The sequence below is a fragment of the Cyprinodon variegatus genome, unplaced genomic scaffold (assembly GCF_000732505.1).
Source record: "Cyprinodon variegatus isolate N-32 unplaced genomic scaffold, C_variegatus-1.0 Scaffold1833, whole genome shotgun sequence".
In the NCBI taxonomy this organism is placed as follows: Eukaryota; Metazoa; Chordata; class Actinopteri; order Cyprinodontiformes; family Cyprinodontidae; genus Cyprinodon; species Cyprinodon variegatus.
The window spans coordinates 13,138-33,407 of record NW_015152286.1 but is presented as its reverse complement, the minus strand read 5'-3'; the positions used below and the strand labels follow the sequence as shown (position 1 = coordinate 33,407).

Sequence of the window (20,270 nt, the reverse complement as noted above, 5' to 3'; positions counted from 1 at the left end):
GCTTTCTCAGCACACAGGCTACTCATTGAGGAAAGATGATGAATTGCTGTGGTAGTCGCCTGCAGTGGGAAGCGTCCGAATCCCATTATTCTCATGAGCTATATTCCAGTGCATCCTGTTATACTTTTGTAAAGAAAAAACTGTATCAAAAGTGTCCAAACTCTAAATAACGGGGTAAGGATGCACCAATAAACTCTCCAGAAAATTAGCGTTAACATTTTTCATTTTGAAGAACTTAGATTTATATATATTTATATGTAGGTAAAATACCAGAATTTTTCATTTTAAACCCACTATTCTCAAACTATAAAATTACAGAATATATTTTCAGTGAATAAAGAAATAATAATAATAATAATAAATGGAATAAATGTTTTGAGGTGTAAATTGGAAGAATTTGTAATGCCTTTATTTCCTGTTGAAATTAAAATGGCTGGACATGTTTTCATATGTTAAAATCCTTTGAATAAGCACAAAAATTATAAACTGGAATCAGCAGGTATTACATATACAAAGAATTCTGAGTTAGTGAGGAAAGGCATGATTGGTCTGTGACCAATGAGGAAGAAATTCAAGGCATGCATGAATGGAACAATTTTAATTAACTTTTAATTAGTAAAATGTGTGAACATGTGTTTCTGCAGTGTTTTCATTGAATAGATTAAGCTAGCGATAAATAATCAAGCTGCAATTAAATGGAATTTTTTTTTTCTATCAGCAGAGTACAAAGTTATTTACGTGGGTAAAGTCCTCAGAAAATTGATGCTATAGTTTTATCCCTGTTACATTTTTTGTGCTGCAACCATAAAGAGGGTATATAGCTTGACTGATGTTACAATTCAAAAATAAAACAAAACATTTCCTGTGATCTGACAAAAAACTTAATTATATAGTGCTTTTCTATAATACCCATTCTATATAATCCCTGAATTATTTATACTTTGTTTAAAATGCTATTTGTCTGTGTTTTTTCCTAGTCTTGCGGGATGATTTTAGACAGAACCCTGTTGATGTCATGGTTGCTGTTGGCGAACCTGCGGTGCTCGAGTGCCAGCCTCCCCGTGGACACCCAGAGCCCACAATCTCTTGGAGGAGAGATGGCGCCAACTTGGATGACAGAGATGAACGCATCACAGTAATATACTTTACTCAACCCATAATTGTGACATGATCCTCTGAACATGGCTGGTTTAGGGGTTTAGGTTGCCTCTTGACATTACTTGATGAAAGTATTCCCATTACTTACTGTAGCCTATCCTTTTGTAAATAATTTCCAAAGTTTAGTACAGTCCTTGAAGAATTCTTTGGAGATTTCTGGTTGAGGTTTTGACCTGAAAACCCTGAAATAACTGTCAAGCATGGTGGTTGTTCATAATGCTTAGGGCCCATTAAATGTTTGTTATTTCCTAATTGATTATTACTTCTAAAAGTAAATACTTCAAATAACCTTTGAATCTTGATATGATAATCACACTATTAATATATATATGTTTAAACTAAAAAAGATTTTTTTTTTGTATAATCTACAGTAGAACTCCTTTTAATTTAAGTTATAAATATGGTGGTAAGTTTTTTTATTTTCTAGATTAAAACTTGTTTCTTATAAACTTACAGCTTAAGGGAAGATCAATGTCATCACACAATATGCAATCATGTTACTGGAGCCCTATAAAGAAAAAAAATGTACTTAATAAACCCTTAATATCTAGAAAAATAACCACACCCAGCGAAATACACAAAAACCTCCCAAAAGTTTGGCATTACCTACAGCAAGCAACAACCTGCTTTTTATTCATTTCATATCATATAAGAGCATATGATTTATTTCAGCATCTGTCTGACTCCGTGCACAGGCTTGCCTTTGATTTGTTTATACGAATAGAAATGCTCCTAGGGACAAGCAGGAAAAGACTCAAAGCTCGTGTTAGTGCGGAGTGACAGTTAGAGGCACTCTGGGGAACTGTGATGGACAGAGCAGCTACCTCTGATTTAAGAAGAGGACTAGATCAGAGCAGGTGGGGGGAGGCTTCACAGAGGGATATACAAAGGCTGCCTTTGGCTTTGTACTCTCCACGTGCCTGTCTCTGTCCTCCATAATCATCTTTTTCTGTTTGGAAATTGGTCTTTGCAAGTAGTGCTCACTCAAAGACATTTCGAACTGCATGGAAACCAAAGTGCAGCATGCAACATTCATGGAGGGCTTCCAATGTAATCCTGGGATTTTGGTTAATATCGGGAATTTGAATATAGGGTTATGGTTTACAGCAGTGTTTAGAATTTTGACACAAAATCCTATGGGTTTTATGAATTTATTCTTTTAGTTTCTACAAAAAACTAGCACAACAGCTTCCTAAAGATGATTCACAATTACAACAAACATCAATCAGCATCCGGCATAATTACTTTTTATGAGCCAAACTAAATCCTTAGCAGTATAAAAGGCTGCACAAAAACAAGGTGCTTTAAGATTATAATTGTTCAAATTTTTTTATTTTATTTGTGCTATACAGATAAGCAAATTAGATTTATTATGATTCAAGAAATAAAAAAGTTTGGAGGAAACTCAACAATGATCAAATGCAGCCACATAAAAGGGAAACCTTGCAAAACACAAGTTACTTCAGTAAGCAACATAAGGCAGATAAACATGGACAGCAATACTGGTTCCTCGGACACCTTTAATTGGCAATGCTATTAAATTTGATCATATGCTTTTGAAATAAGAGACTTGAAACTGTATGGAAATTAAAATAATACATTCAATATTTTTTCTGAGATGAAAGTCTGAAATATTTTCCATGGCATCAGTGGCTATTTCTCAGTGTAGGCAGGCTAAACCTCCCCTGTAAATTTAGTTAAATTATTGGTTTAATCTGCTTTGTCAAACATCATAAATGTAGTCTTTTAGCTGCATTAAGTATGTGCTAAAATACGCCTTATTTCATGAGTATGATGAACAGTAATGAGCTGTTGAGCCCGCTCTCGGACATGATCTCCCCTCCACTATCGAGCAGCAAGAGGCTGCCGGTCAGCCTCTATTAGAAATCCCTGTTGACGTTTCAGCCTTGCTGCTCGATGCTGATTCGCAAACATGATTAAGGATTTTGACTGACAGTGGCCGGACAGCGAGGAGGTTTTCCTCACAATCCGAGAGGGAAAAGTGGTCATTCAGTCAGAACAGTGATCTTGTGCTAAACTCTTTCCATGGTTTCTGGAGTTCATTATTTTAAAACTCTTCGAAATGGTAATTTTCACCAGTGGTAGTGATGGGTTTTATGTGTTTCAACATATGTTAATGCAATACGTTACGTTTGGATTTAATTAACACCACTGAGCCTCCCCTGTTTCAGAGAGCAGGAGTCACCATGGCATAGCATGTATATTTAGCTGTCCAGAATCAATGATTTATAGAACCATCTATCACAACTGGAAAGCGTTTAGAGATTGTCTGCCAATCTAGAAACATAAATTGTATGTATTTTTTGAAGAAATGCTTCAGTAGAGGGCATTAACAACATATTTGTTAAAGTTTTATAAATGTAGAGAAGAATGATAATAGAGGCTGCTGGTTTCATCCCTGCAGCACCAATTTAATGGTCTATTCTCTCTACTAGGTGGTGGATTCAAAGCACCCAGGTCCAGGTGCTGCCTTGTACCTGTATATATTGTATGCTTTTTGGATCTAACCCTATAGACTGCATCGGCCTCCCTGCTGTCTTGCAAACCAATGGCAAAGCTGCTATATGCTGTGTGCATTTCTAGCAGGCAGATATAAATAGTTTGATTCCAAAACTGAATGCAGGTGGAAAAGAGTCAGTCTTAAAAGCATCATAACCTTACATGAAGTAGAATTAAAGCTGACTTCTTTGAGAAGGTTTTAGAAGACTGGATGGAAAACCGGATCACACCTTTGTTTTGAGGTCTTAAGATCAGCGTGTTTCCAATCTCCAGTATATACTCAATGCTCCTGTCATATCACCTCTAACACTGGCTAGATGCCGGCTATCAGTGCAGCAGCTCATATTTAAAACACCATAAAGACATCAGTGGGAGTGTATTGAAAATAACTGAAAACCACATGGCAGAGTGCACATATCTTCAGCCTCTTTTTGTGTGAAAGGAAAAGGATTGTGTGTGTGTGTGTGTGTGTGTGCACTGATATGCACAAAGAAAGGGTAAAAAGTTTGGGAAAGGCAAAGCAGGCTGACAGAACATCTAAGAAACATCTCTACAAAGAGGCCCCATCTTTGTTCCCAGGGTTCTTGTGCAGTGCTAGGTATGAATTATGTAATTTTATAATAGGTGACCTTCCGTGGGGCTTGAAAGGCAGTGCAGATTTTCTTCATGCTGTCATGCTATCAATGCTTAAAAAGTTATTTTTCAAAGGGAAGATGGGTGAAGATGAGTCTGTATGCAGGTGCCATCTTACATTAAAGTAAACATGGCATCACAATGAGATGGCATGCCGCAGATTTTAGCATAAAATTTAATTTGCAGACCTGATTATTACCGGCATTATAAACATGCTGCATCCACAAACACGGTGCACGCTTAGATTATACGCAAATACAACTGTGCAAACATTGTTTTCTGCTTCTCTCTTGTAGATCCGGAGTGGCAAGCTTATGATCACCAACACCAGGAAAAGCGACGTGGGAAAATACATTTGTGTTGCCACTAACATGGTGGGGGAGAGGGAGAGTGAAATTGCAGTACTCACAGTGCTAGGTAATATTTATCCCTTTGTTATTCCATGATAGCGTGTTTTAACTGCTTCACTTAGTCCGATTCCCCTCACAGCTCCCATGGTTTGATTTGCCAGGCCACATTATATGAAACTGTTGTCACTGGGGTATAGTAATAACCCATTAATTATGCTGATTACGACACTTAGCCATCTCAGTCTGGCAGTTTTGGAGAGGTCTACCCACAAGACAAGTGCTGAACGTCTGGTTCCAGCTTATCCAATGTTACAACCTATCAGACTAAGAGCTCCCCATGGAGCTCTGCTTCTGACACCCTCTGCATGCTCTAATTCCTGAATAGACCCGCCATTCTCAGTCTCTCTACCCCATATTTTACTAACACTTTCCCTCTCAGAAGAGCTCTTATCAGCCCTAAATTGTTAGATGACCTTGGTTTAGGGCTGCAGATGTAACACTGTAGTGAGTATAGTACTGCAGTGCTCTCTATGGTAAATGTAGTCTTGCCAAACAGATGCATGAAAGCATATACCTGATGTAAGCACATATACTGTATACATAAATATACAGACATATGAATAGGCTGGTGTTTCTTTGAATGGCCTTTCCTTTGCTATTTTTAAAAAATAAAAGTGACTTGAATTTCCCCACTGATTAACAATAAAGGTTTGTTTTCTATTATTTACGATTAGTTTATTGAGCTTGATTACATTTAGCTTTTCATGGCATATAAGGAGGATGTTTTGTGTAAGCCTGCATGTAAAATGAATAGATCCCTCAAGTGTTGAAATCTTGATGATTTGCTGTTTTTTTATTATTAATATTTATATAAAGTAAAAATATAAGAGACTGAAGGAAAAACATTCTATTAATTAGTTATAGTCATTGTCTGACAATCAGCAGTCTTTGTTCCTTGGTCTTCGAGTACTTGAAAGCTATAAGTGTATTTTAAGCTCATTATCAGTGGATTCTGCTCTGTATCGATCCAAACCAAGGGGCTGCAGCATGTCTTTAAATAATGAAGAGCCAACTCAGCTTGATCGAGGCAAAGTACATTTTGGTGAGGTTTTCACCTCTAAAGAACGACAAGGCTTGAACATTTTTACCAAGCTTCCCTGTGGATATAGTGCTTTGTAGAATAACTTTAATATCAGTTTATCTCATTTAACAGACTTTTTTCTTTCAACAACACATATAGTTTCATTTTCAAGTTTATTTATTTATTCTGATCCAATTCATGAATTTGAATTTAAATTTTGCTCATTTAAATACCTGATTCTAGAGCTTTATGAGCCAATATGAATAAACTAGACATTTAGTGTCTGCTATGCTGCTGCATTTTTTGTGAAGAGTTGAAATTCTATTTGTAAGATTTGCGATCATCTGATGAATAGTACAACCTGTTTATACTTACAGGGGAATGTTGCTTGTTTAAACTAAAGCTTTATGAGGGAAGTTCAATTTACAACATATAGTGGTAAAACTAGAAGACTGTAGAGTTACTGAAAAAGTAAAAAGCAATGAAAATTTGTGAACAAGCTGTGACATTGCTGTGTGTTTATGTAGGAGAATGGTAGAAGCCCCACCAAAGAGCCTAATTGGAACATGATGTAGTGATTAAGCATGCCATCAGTGACAATTGATATTTTGTGTTTCTCTAAAACCTGCTTAAGTAACTTTGTCAACAACTGTTTTATTATCCTGCTATAAGTATTGACTAGAAATGTAGGTATTAGGGGATTCAAATAGTCAGCAAAAATAACCAGGTGGGCTGTGATACTTAACAATGCTCAGCTGCCAAAGAGGGGCTCAAAGTGTGCCAAGAAAATATATTTCACACTATGTTCACTAGCAGCGTCCCTGGGGACAGTTTATTAATGACAGGATGAATCCTTGCTTCTACTGTATGTAGTTCACCGATGTTTTGATGTCTAAACTAATTTGACCTGTTATTCCGATGTTTTGCAGTGCAATTGTAGTAAGCCTTTGTTAAATTTTGCCTAATTTTCTTGCTTTAGCACCTTAGAGACTTGATCGAATAAAAAGAGATTGTTAATTTTTACAATACTGTCACGACTTTCTTTTGATGGCCCAGTTAGAAACGGGACAATACAAAATGCACAGTGGATGTTGGAGGGGGTTTGACAATGAAAAACAAGGTACTAACAACAGACAAAGGCAAGGGTGAAATATTAGAATCCAGTAATAAGCCAAGACATTAGGGAGCATAAGAACTGTGGAGGTGTGATTAGTGACATGAAAACGAAGTGAGTACAATGAATGGAATAATAGCGGCTGAGTGGGGAGCAAGACTAAGGAGCTCAGGAGACTTGACTAATGACAGAACAGAAAATGAATGGCCTAGAACTGCAACTAATTACTTATAAAGAATATAGAACATACCAAAACCAATTGAAATACTGCAATAACACAGTTGAAATTACAGTAAATATTTAGCCTTTTTCATCATAACAATTGCACATAGAATAGGTATAAATGAAAATATCCACTAATTAAATAAGCACACATTAGTTGTACTCATAATTCTTCCAGTAACGCTCCAATTTCCAAACTCAAGTTGAATTTTTATCTTCTTCCGACTGTTCTCTTGAGGAGTCTTGGATGTGAATGAAAATTTAAACAGAGAAGTCATTTTTGCCATGTTGAAAGTTCCCATTCCATCACATTTTAACACTTGGTTAGAACTTTTATTTGGACCACATCTAGATGTCTGGATGGATGTTTGAATTATTTTAATGTTACTGACGGATTTGCTAATTGTGTAAATGGGTATTTTAACAGTTATATCTAATAAAGCAGACATTTAGTGTTTCTATGCAGATTTTATTTTCTATTGCATTTCTGTCTCAGTGGGCTGAATTTCCACCCTTTTTGGTGAGCCCTTTTTCTTGGTTAGTATATAATTTGTTGACCATCTTCACCCCAAAACAAACATCCCGCCAAGGTTGTTATTAAAGCGATAGCTGTATCTCCATTTTGTTCTACCCTTAGAGCGACCAACCTTCGTTAAACGTCCCAGCAATGTGGTCCTGTTGGCGGATGAGAGTGTGGAGTTTCACTGCATTGTTCAAGGAGACCCTGTCCCCACCGTCCGCTGGAGGAAAGATGATTCTGACCTACCTAAGGGCAGGTAACTTACAAAGGCACTCTACTGTAAATTACAATGCAAACATGGTGTTTCAGCTTTTTGTCAAATGTCTTAAGTCTTCATACCAACAGATTTGAAATCCTGGAGGACCACACTCTGGTTGTTCGCCAAGTTGCCTCTTCAGATGAGGGCTCCTATACTTGTATGGCAGAAAATATGGTTGGGAAGTCTGAAGCATCTGCAACACTCACAGTGCACGGTCAGTACACTTGTCAGATGAAATACCCTACACCTTTCTGAAAGATTTTTTCTATGTGGAAAATTGCTGCAGTTTTCATTAGAATCCCTTTCCAGTCAGAGTTTATTTTCACTTTTCCTTTAGCTAATTTTTTGATGATTTTTAGAGAAGTAGATGTTTTTTTTTCTTCTTTCACTTCTTGGCTGTAGGTCATCTAACACTGACACGCAGACATTCTCAAACATTATTAACATGAAATGTAAATTGCAACATTTTGTTTACAGGGAATTTCAGCCAACATGACCTGAAGAACACAGATTAATTTTGTTCAAGGTGTTCTTCCTCAGTGACACCCTTAGATATGTAAAATGAGAAGTAAGACAGTTTGTGGACTTGTTCAATTAAACACATTGCTGTGTCGCTGTGGGTGAAATATACTGAGGCTAGTAGGACTTAATTAAAGATAAGGTTGCAGAGGTTCCTTGCTGGGAAGTGGCATGGTTCCAATTACATTTTCTTCCTCTTTCTTTGCAAACCTTTAAAAAGCAGGCATCAAGGGGTACAAAAACTGATTTTAATTTATTTTTGGTTCAAGTGAAGACATGCAGCCTGGTGACATATCAGTAGAGTCTTGATAATATATGGTACGGCAAGGCAAATCTATTGATAATAAAATGGGAAAAAAACGCCAGAAATAACTTGTATATAGTAACAATCCATGGCTAAAATAAGACATTTTAAATTTGAAAGCTATCTGTAGAGAGGGTGAATATGTCTTCTAATCCCTGTACTTTTTTTTTTACTCTCACAGCTCCATGTTACCAGTTGTATTAGTAATTTACTAATTGACCTAATTAAATCTATATATTAGGAGATTATATGACCACAGCCAGCATTTTACATTTTGTATACAGCATTAGTAAAAGTGTTTTTCAACCATAAATGCACTTGTTAGTAGTGTTTTTTTTCTAACAACTTATGTAAATATACATAAACTCAGTAAAGTAGATCAACAAATGTGTAACATTTTACTCACGCTGACCTCCTCATTAGACCAACTTGTCATTATCTACCTTTAAACTTTAGAGCCCTCCTAGTCTTTTCAGCATAGCTGTCAATATATTTCTCATAGATTTTGGTCCATATTCCAATTTCCTGGATTCTAAAGGTTCTTAATGATAGAGATATCTGATCACTGTTCAGGCCATTAGCACACAGTGAAACTAAAATCATGTCTGATTGATATAAAGCTTTGTCCTCTTAGAAGTAGCAATTGGATGATAGGTACATTTTGGACCCCAAATTGCTTTACACTACACTATTTCAGGCACACTGATGATGATAGGTGTAATGGCCTTTGGTCACACTGACAGGAGTGAAGCTGCAGTACACAGTAGGGTGAAGTGTTCTGCTCAAAAAACAACCGTGAAACATCAGAGCTGGGGTTCAAACTGTCAACTTTCCAGTTGCAGGAGAAACTCTTGCATCCTGCGCCACTGTGATATACTGTACATACTCATATATGTAATCAGCAGCAATGATCAATTAGACTGTGGCATTTACAATCCTAAGCCTGTATCCTGAGTGGCCTTAACTATTGATAAAATCAACAGAGTTGTCATATAAAGCAACATTTTTCAAATTTGCCATTTTCAAATTTTGGTGAGGATGTGTAAACTGTAGCCTCATTTAAATGTTCTTGGTTGAAATGATTGGATACTTGTGTGGTCTCCTGTTGCTGCAGCCAGCGTACTTTGAGGCTCCATTTGTGGTTGTTGAGATACTTTTTTCTGCATATCTTGTTTTTACTTTTGGTTTGAGCTTCCATTGCCTCTGTATCTGCTAAAACCATTGTGCTTATTCTCCAATGATCTCTGATGACCACACGAAAAAAAATTGTGTTGCAAAAAACCATTAACAATGTAAAAGTTTTAGGACAATCCTTTGTAAACCTGAATGATAGATATGTATTAAAACTACAGTAAGATCAGCAGTTTACTCTAAGCACCCTGTCTGGCACCAGCAACCATGCCACATTCAAAGTCTTTTAAATCCCTTTTCCTTCCATTGCTTGCTCACTTTGAACCTCACCAAGTTATATTCATCACTTTTAGATTGCCTAAAGGCACTTGCTTGCTGTGACAGATTCAGTGTGTTAACAATTGAAAAGGCAACCCAATAAAGCTGCTGATGAGCGTATTTTCTTTTTATAATGTTGACAGATTATAGATGTACAATCACTGTTGTCTTTTCATCAATTATTTTAATCTGACTTTGAAAATAAGTAATGAGATTACAAATGACAGGGGATCTTATACACTGTATTTGTGACAAAAAGAAGGAAACTACACAATTTTAGAAATATTAAATTATCCTAATTTTGTATGTTTTTGTTTAAGATTAAGTAAAGACCAAACAATTTTGCTATTTATATTTCAGAATCATTTTCAGATAGGGTTGAACAGCCCTGCACCACTTTCTGTAGGAGTGTGGGCATTTTTAACACCACCTTTACATACAGATCAAAGCGATACGGACCTTGAATGAAGTTGAACTGGCCTTTTATATGCACACATTATTTTTTTTTTTTTAACTGCAGGTTAGGTTTCTGGATTGAAATCAATTTAAGAATGTATTAAACTGAAAACTGATGTTCTCAGAAATTCTTATCCAACCTGTTTAAACTAGAGCTAAAATGCGATTTTAAAATGTATATATTTCTTTCTGACCTCACAATTATGCACCATTTTGTGTTGGTCACATTGAAACCCTCATACATTTTATTCAAAATGTATTAGGGGTTTTCTCATTATGTCCCATTGTGACCATGGACTTTATACTGTAAAAGTACTGTACTGTATATTGTTTAAGTGTAGGTGGAAATTATGTTTCAAACCATGACAAAGTCAAGAAAAAGTAGGGGAGGCAAAAAAAAAAACAATAAAGTAAATAAAAATCAGGTAAAAAATATGTTAAAAAAGTACAGCAATTGGGCCTCATGAATCGAAAACAAGCAAAGGAGGCTATTAGTTTGAATAAGTTACCATTGTTTTTTGGTCTGTGGGGAGGTGGATGGTTTATTGTCATCCATTGAAAGTACTATACTGTTATTTCTGTATTTATTTATTTAGGTTCTAAGCTCATTTTTTCAACATAATCACTCATTCCACTGCTCTTTGTGTCTTCTTTCTCTTTTAGTCAACACCGGTAAGTTGTCTTCCATCCTTCATCCACCATCAGGAATTCATGAACCTGTCATTTTTTTGCCATTCACTATTACAGTATGTAATGCATGTTATGTGTGGGGGGAAATGCAGATTTGTGGCTTTTAAAAAATATATATTTTAAAAAAACATTTCATAATTTATAATTTTTATGCATACTGGGATTTTCTTAAAACCCAAAATGATCAACATGTGTTAGGCTGCCAGTTAATTAGAGCCTCCTTTCTTTTATAGTGCCCCCTGCCTTCGCCATACGCCCCAGGAACCAGGTGGTGTCAGTGGGCAGGACGGTCACCTTCCAGTGCGAAGCCACTGGCAACCCGCAGCCAGCTATTTTCTGGCAGAGGGAGGGCAGTGAGGTGAGACCGACCCCCCCCCCATGCTCTGTCATCCCACTAAATCAGCTCTCGGTGTAAATAAAGATAATGAGCACGCTTTGCACTGTGATTCTCATCTCTTCTCCAGAGTCTTCTGTTCTCCTACCAGCCACCGCAGCCCTTCAGCCGACTGTCTGTCTCCCAGATGGGCAGTTTAACCATTACAGACGTTCAACGCTCCGACGCCGGCTTCTACATCTGCCAGGCTCTCAATATAGCTGGAAGTGTCATTACTAAAGCTCTGCTAGAAGTTACAGACGGTGAGTAATTGAGAAGGAGGCCAAATGAGACAACTTTTGATTCAGTCTACTGACTTTGGTTCACAGCTCTTTTTTTCTTCTTTAGATATCAAAGTTATTCTGGAGCTCATTGTAGAATGCTTTGTGAAGCGTTTCTCACTTCTAAGAATCTTAAAGTTCCTAACTTGATAACTTCAGCAAAAGTAATATATGCATAGAAAACAAAATGTACACATTTTTGGTAGTTGGGCTTTAGGTATCAGAGTATAATCTAAATAATCTTGTTCGCCCCTGGCTTTAGAATGATTTTAATTGAACATCAAAGCAATAAATAGTCTTAGAGAAGAAAGAATGTCAAGTAACATACACCTAAACTCCATGGGTCTTTAGAAGCAGTGTTCTCAGGACCAGAACTAAACAAGGTGATGCACAGAACATCTAGAAAACTAGAGCTATGTAGAAACCATTGGTTATCTATAAACATTATTTTTTTCCACAGCAGCTTTCAATCAAGAGTCGGACCTATGAACTGTGTGTATGGTTAAAGCAAGATAATATTTGTTTCGGATGAGTTACTAGTTGAAAATGAAAATTCATTTTGAAGTCAGATTTTTTTTTCTCAGTATTTTAACCTGCCTTAAACAATAAAAAAAATGTTATTAATTAGCAGACAAAGATAGAATAGAATCCTTCTTTATTGTCATTACACTGTCACAAGCACGAGATGAAGTCAACAAGATGAAGTCATAACTATGAAATTCCCATGTAAGAAATAAACATCTTTGAAACTTGTGTATAATTAAACAGAGAAAGTAGTAAAATGCGGCTATTAAACTTGATAACCAACCATTTATAAAACCTGCATTTTTCACAGCTTGTTAGGTGTACAAGTGTGAGTAAACAGGATAATGACAAGAAGATAATAACCAATGAGAAATAGCTTAGAGAAATAAGCTAATTGATTTTTCTACTGCATTATTAATAGGGCTGCACAGAGAAAATTAAGTTTACTGTGTTGTAAACTATCAGAATTATTTGTTACAGTTACTAATGCTTAAAACACTAATTGCTTAGAACAGCTTGTTTTTTAAAACACCTTTTTTGGTTTGTTTTTTGTTTTCATAGCACCTGCTTCAAATTTTAATAAATAATAACGACTCAGAGTAGAAGGGCTTGGGACAGAAAATCTTTTCTTATTGTCATGGTTGGGTTGAGGTTTTGAGGACTCAAATGCAAAGGTGAGTTTAAAGATTTAATGAATTAGCTGAGGCAAAAATCCTTCAGGGGAAAACTCATGTGGGGAGCCAGGAAAAGACGAGGAACCAACCCTGAGGAACTGCACAGGGAGAGTATATATAGGAGACAGAAGAAAGACTGGGATAATGAGCTGACAAGGAACAGGTGTGGATGGAAGCACCTAGAAGGAAGCCAAGGAGAAAGGAAACAAACACAGCGGGGAGAAAAGAGAGTAACTGAAGAACAAAACACTGCTAGAAAGCAACAAATACAAAGAAACTAAATATAAACTTAAACAGATGGCTGAACCCTGACACTAATATGTTCCAATATCATAGTTTCTCACCAGTAATCAAAATCTCGTAAACACCACCAGCTTTAGGATTTAAAATCACTCACAAAGATTGGTGTTACGATATAAAATCCACAATTCAGTACTACAAATTCAGGGGTAAAAATCATTTTACAAACTTGGATTGCACATCCAAGCATATCACTCTATTCTATGACTGGACCATCACCAAAATATGTAAAAAGAAAAAACAATGGATGAGTGAAGCTGAATAAATACAGCCAACATGGGTTATTCATTATGAACATTTTGGATTATACATTTGATTCTGGTAATAAGGATTCCACAAAATGTGTTTTTTATGTATAATTTTGTTGTTAAGAGTGTGAACTGAACAAGAACAATATAAGACCAAGGATGCTTTTGGAACTTTGAGATACATCATAGGATTTGGCTTATAAAATCAATAAAATGTCTAAATCTAAATTAGGTTGTACAATAAAATAAAAAAAGGCTGCAGGTGATATGTCCTTCATGTCTTTTACAACTTATATATTACAGTACAGTTGACCAAATATTAGGACTTGTGAAATAATGTCGCTTGGTCAGATGAAACTAAATCAGACATGTCCCTCCTTAATACATAGCCACATATTTGGTGATGCGATGGCTTTTGTTGGTACTCTGTATAAAGCTTGGAGGGGATTCTAATCCAAATCCTACATGATTGAAAATCTGTTAATTGCTTTTGAAAAACCAATTTATCTATGCTTGGAGGCCCAAACCAATAATTACACACCTGTGTGAGCATGAATACATGTAACTTGGGGAAATATACATACATTATATCAAGGGGGTAATTGCTTCAGGTTTCAACAGACAGTAAATGGATCTACTTGTGGGGTTATTAAAGGTACAGTGTGTAATAATTCCAGGGATTCACTGACAGATTTAATATATTATCTATATGTATGTTATTTGGGGACTGTTGGCCTAGTGGGTTAGAGCAGTGTGCTTGTGCTGTGAGAAGGCTGCAATTGCCCAGTTCAACCCCCACAGCCTCCACTCTGGGTTCCTGAGCAAAACATTTAATGTAACCCCACACTGCTTCCCAGGCATACACAATGGCAGCCCACTGTGCCCCAAGGGGTCGAAGGCAGAGAGTGAATTTCCCCATTGTGGGACAATAAAGGGATTTAATTTACTATTATCACTATGAAATGAAAGTCAATATATTTATGGTTCACTTGCCTTAGAAATTGCATTTTATTTTTACATAGGAGTCGGTGCATTTTTGAAGGCAGACATCTTTTGCGTTACGGCACCACAGAGCTGATAAACTGGCACTTCATCTTTATGAAGATGAAGTGCCAGTTGTTTTGGTTTTTAGTTGTTTTTTGTTTTGTTTTTGGCCTATGTTTGATTTGGTCAAAGTGCCCAAAACAGAGGGACAAATCTCCTGGAAAACAGAGATAAGGAGAAACAAAGTTTCTGAGCTCCTGTGGAAGCAAAGCAAGCTCCACATAACCGGGACTAGCTGGGCCCGCTATGCCGCCCCTCTATGGCTAAGGAACCACAGCGGCAGTGGAGGTAGCTTGCTGCTGCTACTGTAGCTTAGGAAGGTAGCCAAGAAACACAACGGTAGCTAGGAGAGGACTGCCAGGTGTGATGGCCTGGAAGATTCTAAAGTTGGCGAAGGCTTACTAGAGGATAACTGCGGAGGATCAAAGCATAACGGCGGATGATCAGATTAGTCTAACGGGTGGAGATAGGTCCAAAGGCAGGGTGGAGTGGCTGCGGCTTACCGTAAGGAGGATGGCTTGACATTGAAGGGGCCTGTCAAAGTGACAGAGCAGGAAGGGACAATGTCAGGCCTAGGCTAGCATCTAGGGCCTAAGAGCTGGAGATTGACTGATAACCGCTGAGGTACAGAGCCTGCGTACGGAGCGAGAACCAGCAGTGAGGGAAGGCATCATCTTGGCTTTGTCTATACTAGAGGTAGGATACAGAACAGTTCTGTAAGGGCTAAATTAAAACACCTTTTTTGAAAGCCACTCACAAACCTGTGGAATTAAAGAGGTTAAGAGCATTCCCTGATTTATCCTGGATCCGCATTATTTTCTGTCTTCCATTTTGGTTTTTAAAGGCTTGTCTCTGTAGCCTCCTTCACTCAAACAGTGGTCAATTCATGATAATTTCTCATCTCCTAATTTTATACTTAGCAATGTACATGGGACAACAGTATTGAAAAGTGTATGGATTTGATGCTGTCATCTAATGTTAATAAAACCTCAACCTCACTTGACAAGATACATAAAGTGGACTTCCTGGAAATAATTTTGTATCATGACGTCCGTATTGTTGGAGGGACGGTTCATGTTGCTGCTGTATGCAGTCTGACCATTAGATGTCGCAGAAAATTACACATTGTATCTTTAAATGCGGGACTCGCTTTCACATCCGCTTACCAACGGTAGGTATGATGCATTAAAAAAGGTTCATAGTGGAGTATTTTTTGTCGTTCTTTCCAGCTGTGCACATAGATCTGCTCTCTGACTTTTCTTGTCTCGCCTAAATTCCCTCCATCCTACCACATTCCTTTCATCTCCAACTGGAGAGGAGCATTTGTATGGTAATAACAGGTTCACATCTCCTCAGGCACTTTTCAAAGCTTATTGGAGGGAATTGGGGTGTTTTATTTTTTTTCAAATTTTTTTTTTCAGCTGTCTTAAATCCTTTCCTGCCCCCACCCACAGGGTTTTTTAAAATGTGTGTGAGAGAAAGGGGAGCTCGGTTATCTAAGTGGAACTGTTATTAGTTGGGCTTTGCTGTCATGATTGGATCCGACTCTAGCAGTACCTTCTACCCAATGAATGATTAGTTGCCCTCCGCTGGAGGGGAAAAGTTGATTTCTTTCTCCTCGAAACCCTACACATCCACCTAAGCCTATTGTTCTCCCGCTTTACCAATTTTCCTCTCAATATCTTTCACATCTTATCTTTTTCTGCCTCCTTTCCATTTCATTTTTATTTACCTTAGTCTCATCTTTCTTACTTTTAGAAGTTTCTGTTTATAACTGTGACCCTTTTTGAGCATCAGCTCAATTTCTAATAGCTTACACTTTAAATTTACAACTTTAAGTTTATAATAATTAACAGAGAATAAGAGAAGTATAACAGAAAGGAAAAATGTTAATGTTGAGATGTAGGGTAGTAGAGTTTAAATATATCTTTCTGCAAACTTCCTCTTTTGTCTGATATTTAGAATAATCAAACTGAATCTGACATGACTAGAGATTCATAGAAGGGATTAACAGAAAGCAGATATAAGATGTTTTGTGAACTCTGATCAGGATTTGTATGACTCAAAAGAATGACTATGCTCCTTTTAGATGTTGTCTCACTCAACAAACTTTTTTAACCAGTGTTTGGTCAGAAGTAAATTGACTGCTGTCCCAAAAGCAAAATCTCTTCAATTATATCAAAACAATTTGCCAACAGTTGTTTTTTTTTTTTTTTCGTAGTTGCTAAGTACTCACCTAGGTAAAGAAAACAGCTAGACGACATCTAGTGAGATATTGCTGTGTAGAATCAGAAGTCAGAATATAATATAATACTATTTTTTCCTCCTTTCTGATTCTTATTTTCCTTCAGGTGGATCAGACCACCCCCCTCCTGTCATCAGACAGGGTCCTGTCAATCAGACTGTTCCTGTTGACAGCACAGTAGTACTGAATTGCCAAACTGTTGGTACTCCGCCTCTTAATGTTCATTGGAAGAAGGACGGCACATTGGTCTCTCCATTGGACTCCCGGATATCCCTTACAGAAACAGGATCACTGAAGATCCATTATACCAAAGTAAGGGCCTGAGAGACTACAGCTATGTTTAACAGCTGGCGTACACCAAATTCATGCTATTAAATGATGTGCCTTAATCTTGTCTGATCAGCTAGGGGATTCTGGATTCTACACGTGTGTTGCTACTAGTCCAAGTGGAGAAGCTTCCTGGACCGCATTTCTGCAAGTAGAAGGTGTTTTATTTATAAGCAAGGATTGTTTTCCTACTGAGGATTATTTACAGTTTATATTTTAATGAATGTTTTGGAATCTCTTTGGCAGAATTTGGCACTGTCGTCCAGTCTGGCCATACCAAAGATTCCAGCCTGATTCCTGCTGCCCCATCCAAGCCTGTAGTTTCTAACATCAGCCATTCATCTGTCACATTGTCATGGAAGTCAGGCACCAATCTTGGTCTACCGCCGACATCCTACCTAATCGAAGCATTCAGGTAGATCTTTGATTTATTGTCTTTTTCAATCCAGCGTAATTTGTAATGTTTTGATATTCAATATTTTTTGTCCTATCTGTGTATAGTTATGCATTAGGAAACAGATGGGTGACCTTAGCAGAACATGTGAAAACAGAGTCCTACGTTATGACCAATCTGAAGCCCGGAGCCATTTATCTCTTTATGGTGCGAGCAATGAATGCGTATGGACTCAGTGATCCTAGTCCAATCTCTGACTCAGTCAGAACTGAGGGTAAGTGTTTCTTTCGCCTGTTTCATTCACTTCTAGTAAACACCTTTAACCTGAATGGAATTCAGACTTTTCAGACTCAGTCACTTTTTTTATTTAAAAAAAAAAACATTTTTTTAAATTTTCTGTTACAGTTTGTATTCGTTACCAACATAACATAGTGCAAAATTTTTTAAGCTTAATGTATAATTCATACATAAAATACAGTTAAGGTCAAACCATATTTAGGTGTTACATTGTTTCAATCAAAGTCCAAATAAGAATTCCTATAATAGTTCCTATCATAATTTTCAAGTCTTGAAAATGATCATATACACATGCTTTTTACAGATGCTATCAATCGTGCTGTTGAACTATTTTGCCAAGAACAATGGTGGCAACATAATTTAGGAGATATGCTGCTATAACTGCAATGACAGATGGTACAACATATTGATCTCAGGCTACTTAACAAATACACAAACTTTTTAATGGTTTTGACAATTAAATATAATTTCCATTCTTATTTCCTATTAATCAGTTCTTTGTGTTGATATTTTTCATAGAATTCCAATCAAATACTTTAAATTTTTTCCTTGTAGTTTGAGAAAATGATAAGACAGTGCATTTGATGTTTTTCCTTTTTTTTGATATACACAGACAGCTCCTCCACCATGCAGGGGGTGGACCACCGTCACATCCAGAGAGAACTTGGTGATGTTGTGATTCACCTCCAAACACCAACAGTCCTGTCATCCTCAGCTGTCAGGGTGCAATGGATGGTAAGTTTGTGTTTGCTATGCTGAAGATGCTCCTTGCTAAATGCACTCCCAGCTCCCAGTATTAGGATAAATGATTTGAAGAGTCAAACATGGCAGTACACAAAAAACAACTTTTATTCAGGTGTTTATATCCATTCTTTATGAAATAAGAGTTACTGATGAATTAGCAAGTATGCTTTCAACAGATTGTTCGGCTCAGTAGTTTGTATCATCACTTTTATACATAATGTTAGACATTTTAAACATACTTTTTTCTCTCTCTATACTCCATTCCATGAAGTTGAAATGGTTGGGAATTGATCTACTGCAGCAACTGATCTGTCATCCATTGCATTTAGCTTCGCACAGATACAACTATGCCAGCAGCATTTTTGTACGTGTGTGGGTGTCTGCTCATAAATCCATTTCAGGAGAAAAAAGCAAAAAAAAAAAAAAAATCCTTCAGGCACTCTTTGCCAAAACCATGTGGTTTAAATGGAAAGTGCTTAGTTGACTTCTTGCTAACTTCCTTTCAAACCATGCTGAGTGGAAACTATTAATGACCTCAGATTGTGGTTAACACAGAGAATTCACATTTCATATGTAGAAGTTAATAGAAGATATGGGGTTACTAGATTTTAATATATCCTTCCTGTAAGATTTTATAACTCAACAATTACAACTTAGTCTATGTTGTTGTGAGCTAAACTTTTGCTCCAGATTTGTATAGGTATATTCAAAGGTTTGTGTGCTTTTGGTTACTGCATCTCTCCAGGTCGAACAGCTGTCCCCTTACATCCAGGGTTACAAGGTACTTTACAGGATGTCCGCTGAGCACGGGCAGCCAGAATCACAGTGGACTGTTCTGGAGGTGCGTGCTTTGCCGGAGGACGGGGTGGTGATCAGTCAGCTAAAGAAAGGATGCATCTATGAGTTCAAAGTGAGACCTTTCTTTGATGAGTTCCAAGGAGCTGACAGCGAGGTGAAGGTGGTCAGGACATTGGAAGAAGGTAATTTTTTTATACAGTATCTTTAAACATAAGTGAGCAAATACAGTTCCAACTATTAATCTTAGTTAGATATTTTACGATATACCAAGGAGTATATCACATCATTGTGGTGTGTAAGAAACTATAATAATCTGAAAACTGACTCAAAGTACTTTACACAGTAAAAGTATATGTTGCCGCAATTAGAGTTTGTCATCATTTGAGGTATGCTTTAACATCTAGAGAATTACATTCATTCAATGCATAGTTGTATTTCTCCAGTCTACTGCAGCACCAAGAAAGACTTTCTTCCAAGATCTTCTTGTATTTAAGTCTTTCCTGTAAGTCACATTAGCTGCAAGGACTACTTTCACTGAAGCTGGGGTACGAAAATATATCCACAGCATGTTGTTGCCAAAACCATTCTTTCACTATGAGAATGATAAGTGTGATATCAATGTTTGCTACATAAAGTACTTTCTTTCCAATAAAAAACTTTTGTTTTAAATATTTTTTGACCAGATCACCTACTTCCATGTGTTTTCCTTCCACATTACTTATGACAAGCAGGAAAACTATAGTAT

General features: G+C 37.0%; 1 protein-coding gene across 4 annotated transcripts in view; it reads left to right on the top strand.

Moving 5' to 3' along the window:
* Positions 1 to 979: 979 nt before the first annotated feature.
* Positions 980 to 20,270, top strand: part of LOC107104654 (roundabout homolog 1-like) — a 29,928-nt gene continuing 10,637 nt past the window's right edge. The window contains exons 1-13 of one of the 4 annotated variants that reach the window (XM_015404700.1): positions 980 to 1,135; positions 4,608 to 4,728; positions 7,716 to 7,854; positions 7,944 to 8,071; positions 11,249 to 11,257; positions 11,509 to 11,633; positions 11,740 to 11,911; positions 17,072 to 17,277; positions 17,369 to 17,450; positions 17,539 to 17,707; positions 17,794 to 17,960; positions 18,597 to 18,718; positions 19,473 to 19,707. In XM_015404700.1, coding sequence (XP_015260186.1) covers positions 1,016 to 1,135; positions 4,608 to 4,728; positions 7,716 to 7,854; positions 7,944 to 8,071; positions 11,249 to 11,257; positions 11,509 to 11,633; positions 11,740 to 11,911; positions 17,072 to 17,277; positions 17,369 to 17,450; positions 17,539 to 17,707; positions 17,794 to 17,960; positions 18,597 to 18,718; positions 19,473 to 19,707 — 1,795 coding nt within the window. In that variant the 5' untranslated portion in view covers positions 980 to 1,015. Of the gene's footprint in view, positions 1,136 to 4,607; positions 4,729 to 7,715; positions 7,855 to 7,928; positions 8,072 to 11,248; positions 11,258 to 11,508; positions 11,634 to 11,739; positions 11,912 to 17,071; positions 17,278 to 17,368; positions 17,451 to 17,538; positions 17,708 to 17,793; positions 17,961 to 18,596; positions 18,719 to 19,472; positions 19,708 to 20,270 lie in introns of all 4 variants that reach the window. The other 3 variants (XM_015404698.1, XM_015404701.1, XM_015404699.1) reach the window with 3 other exon arrangements.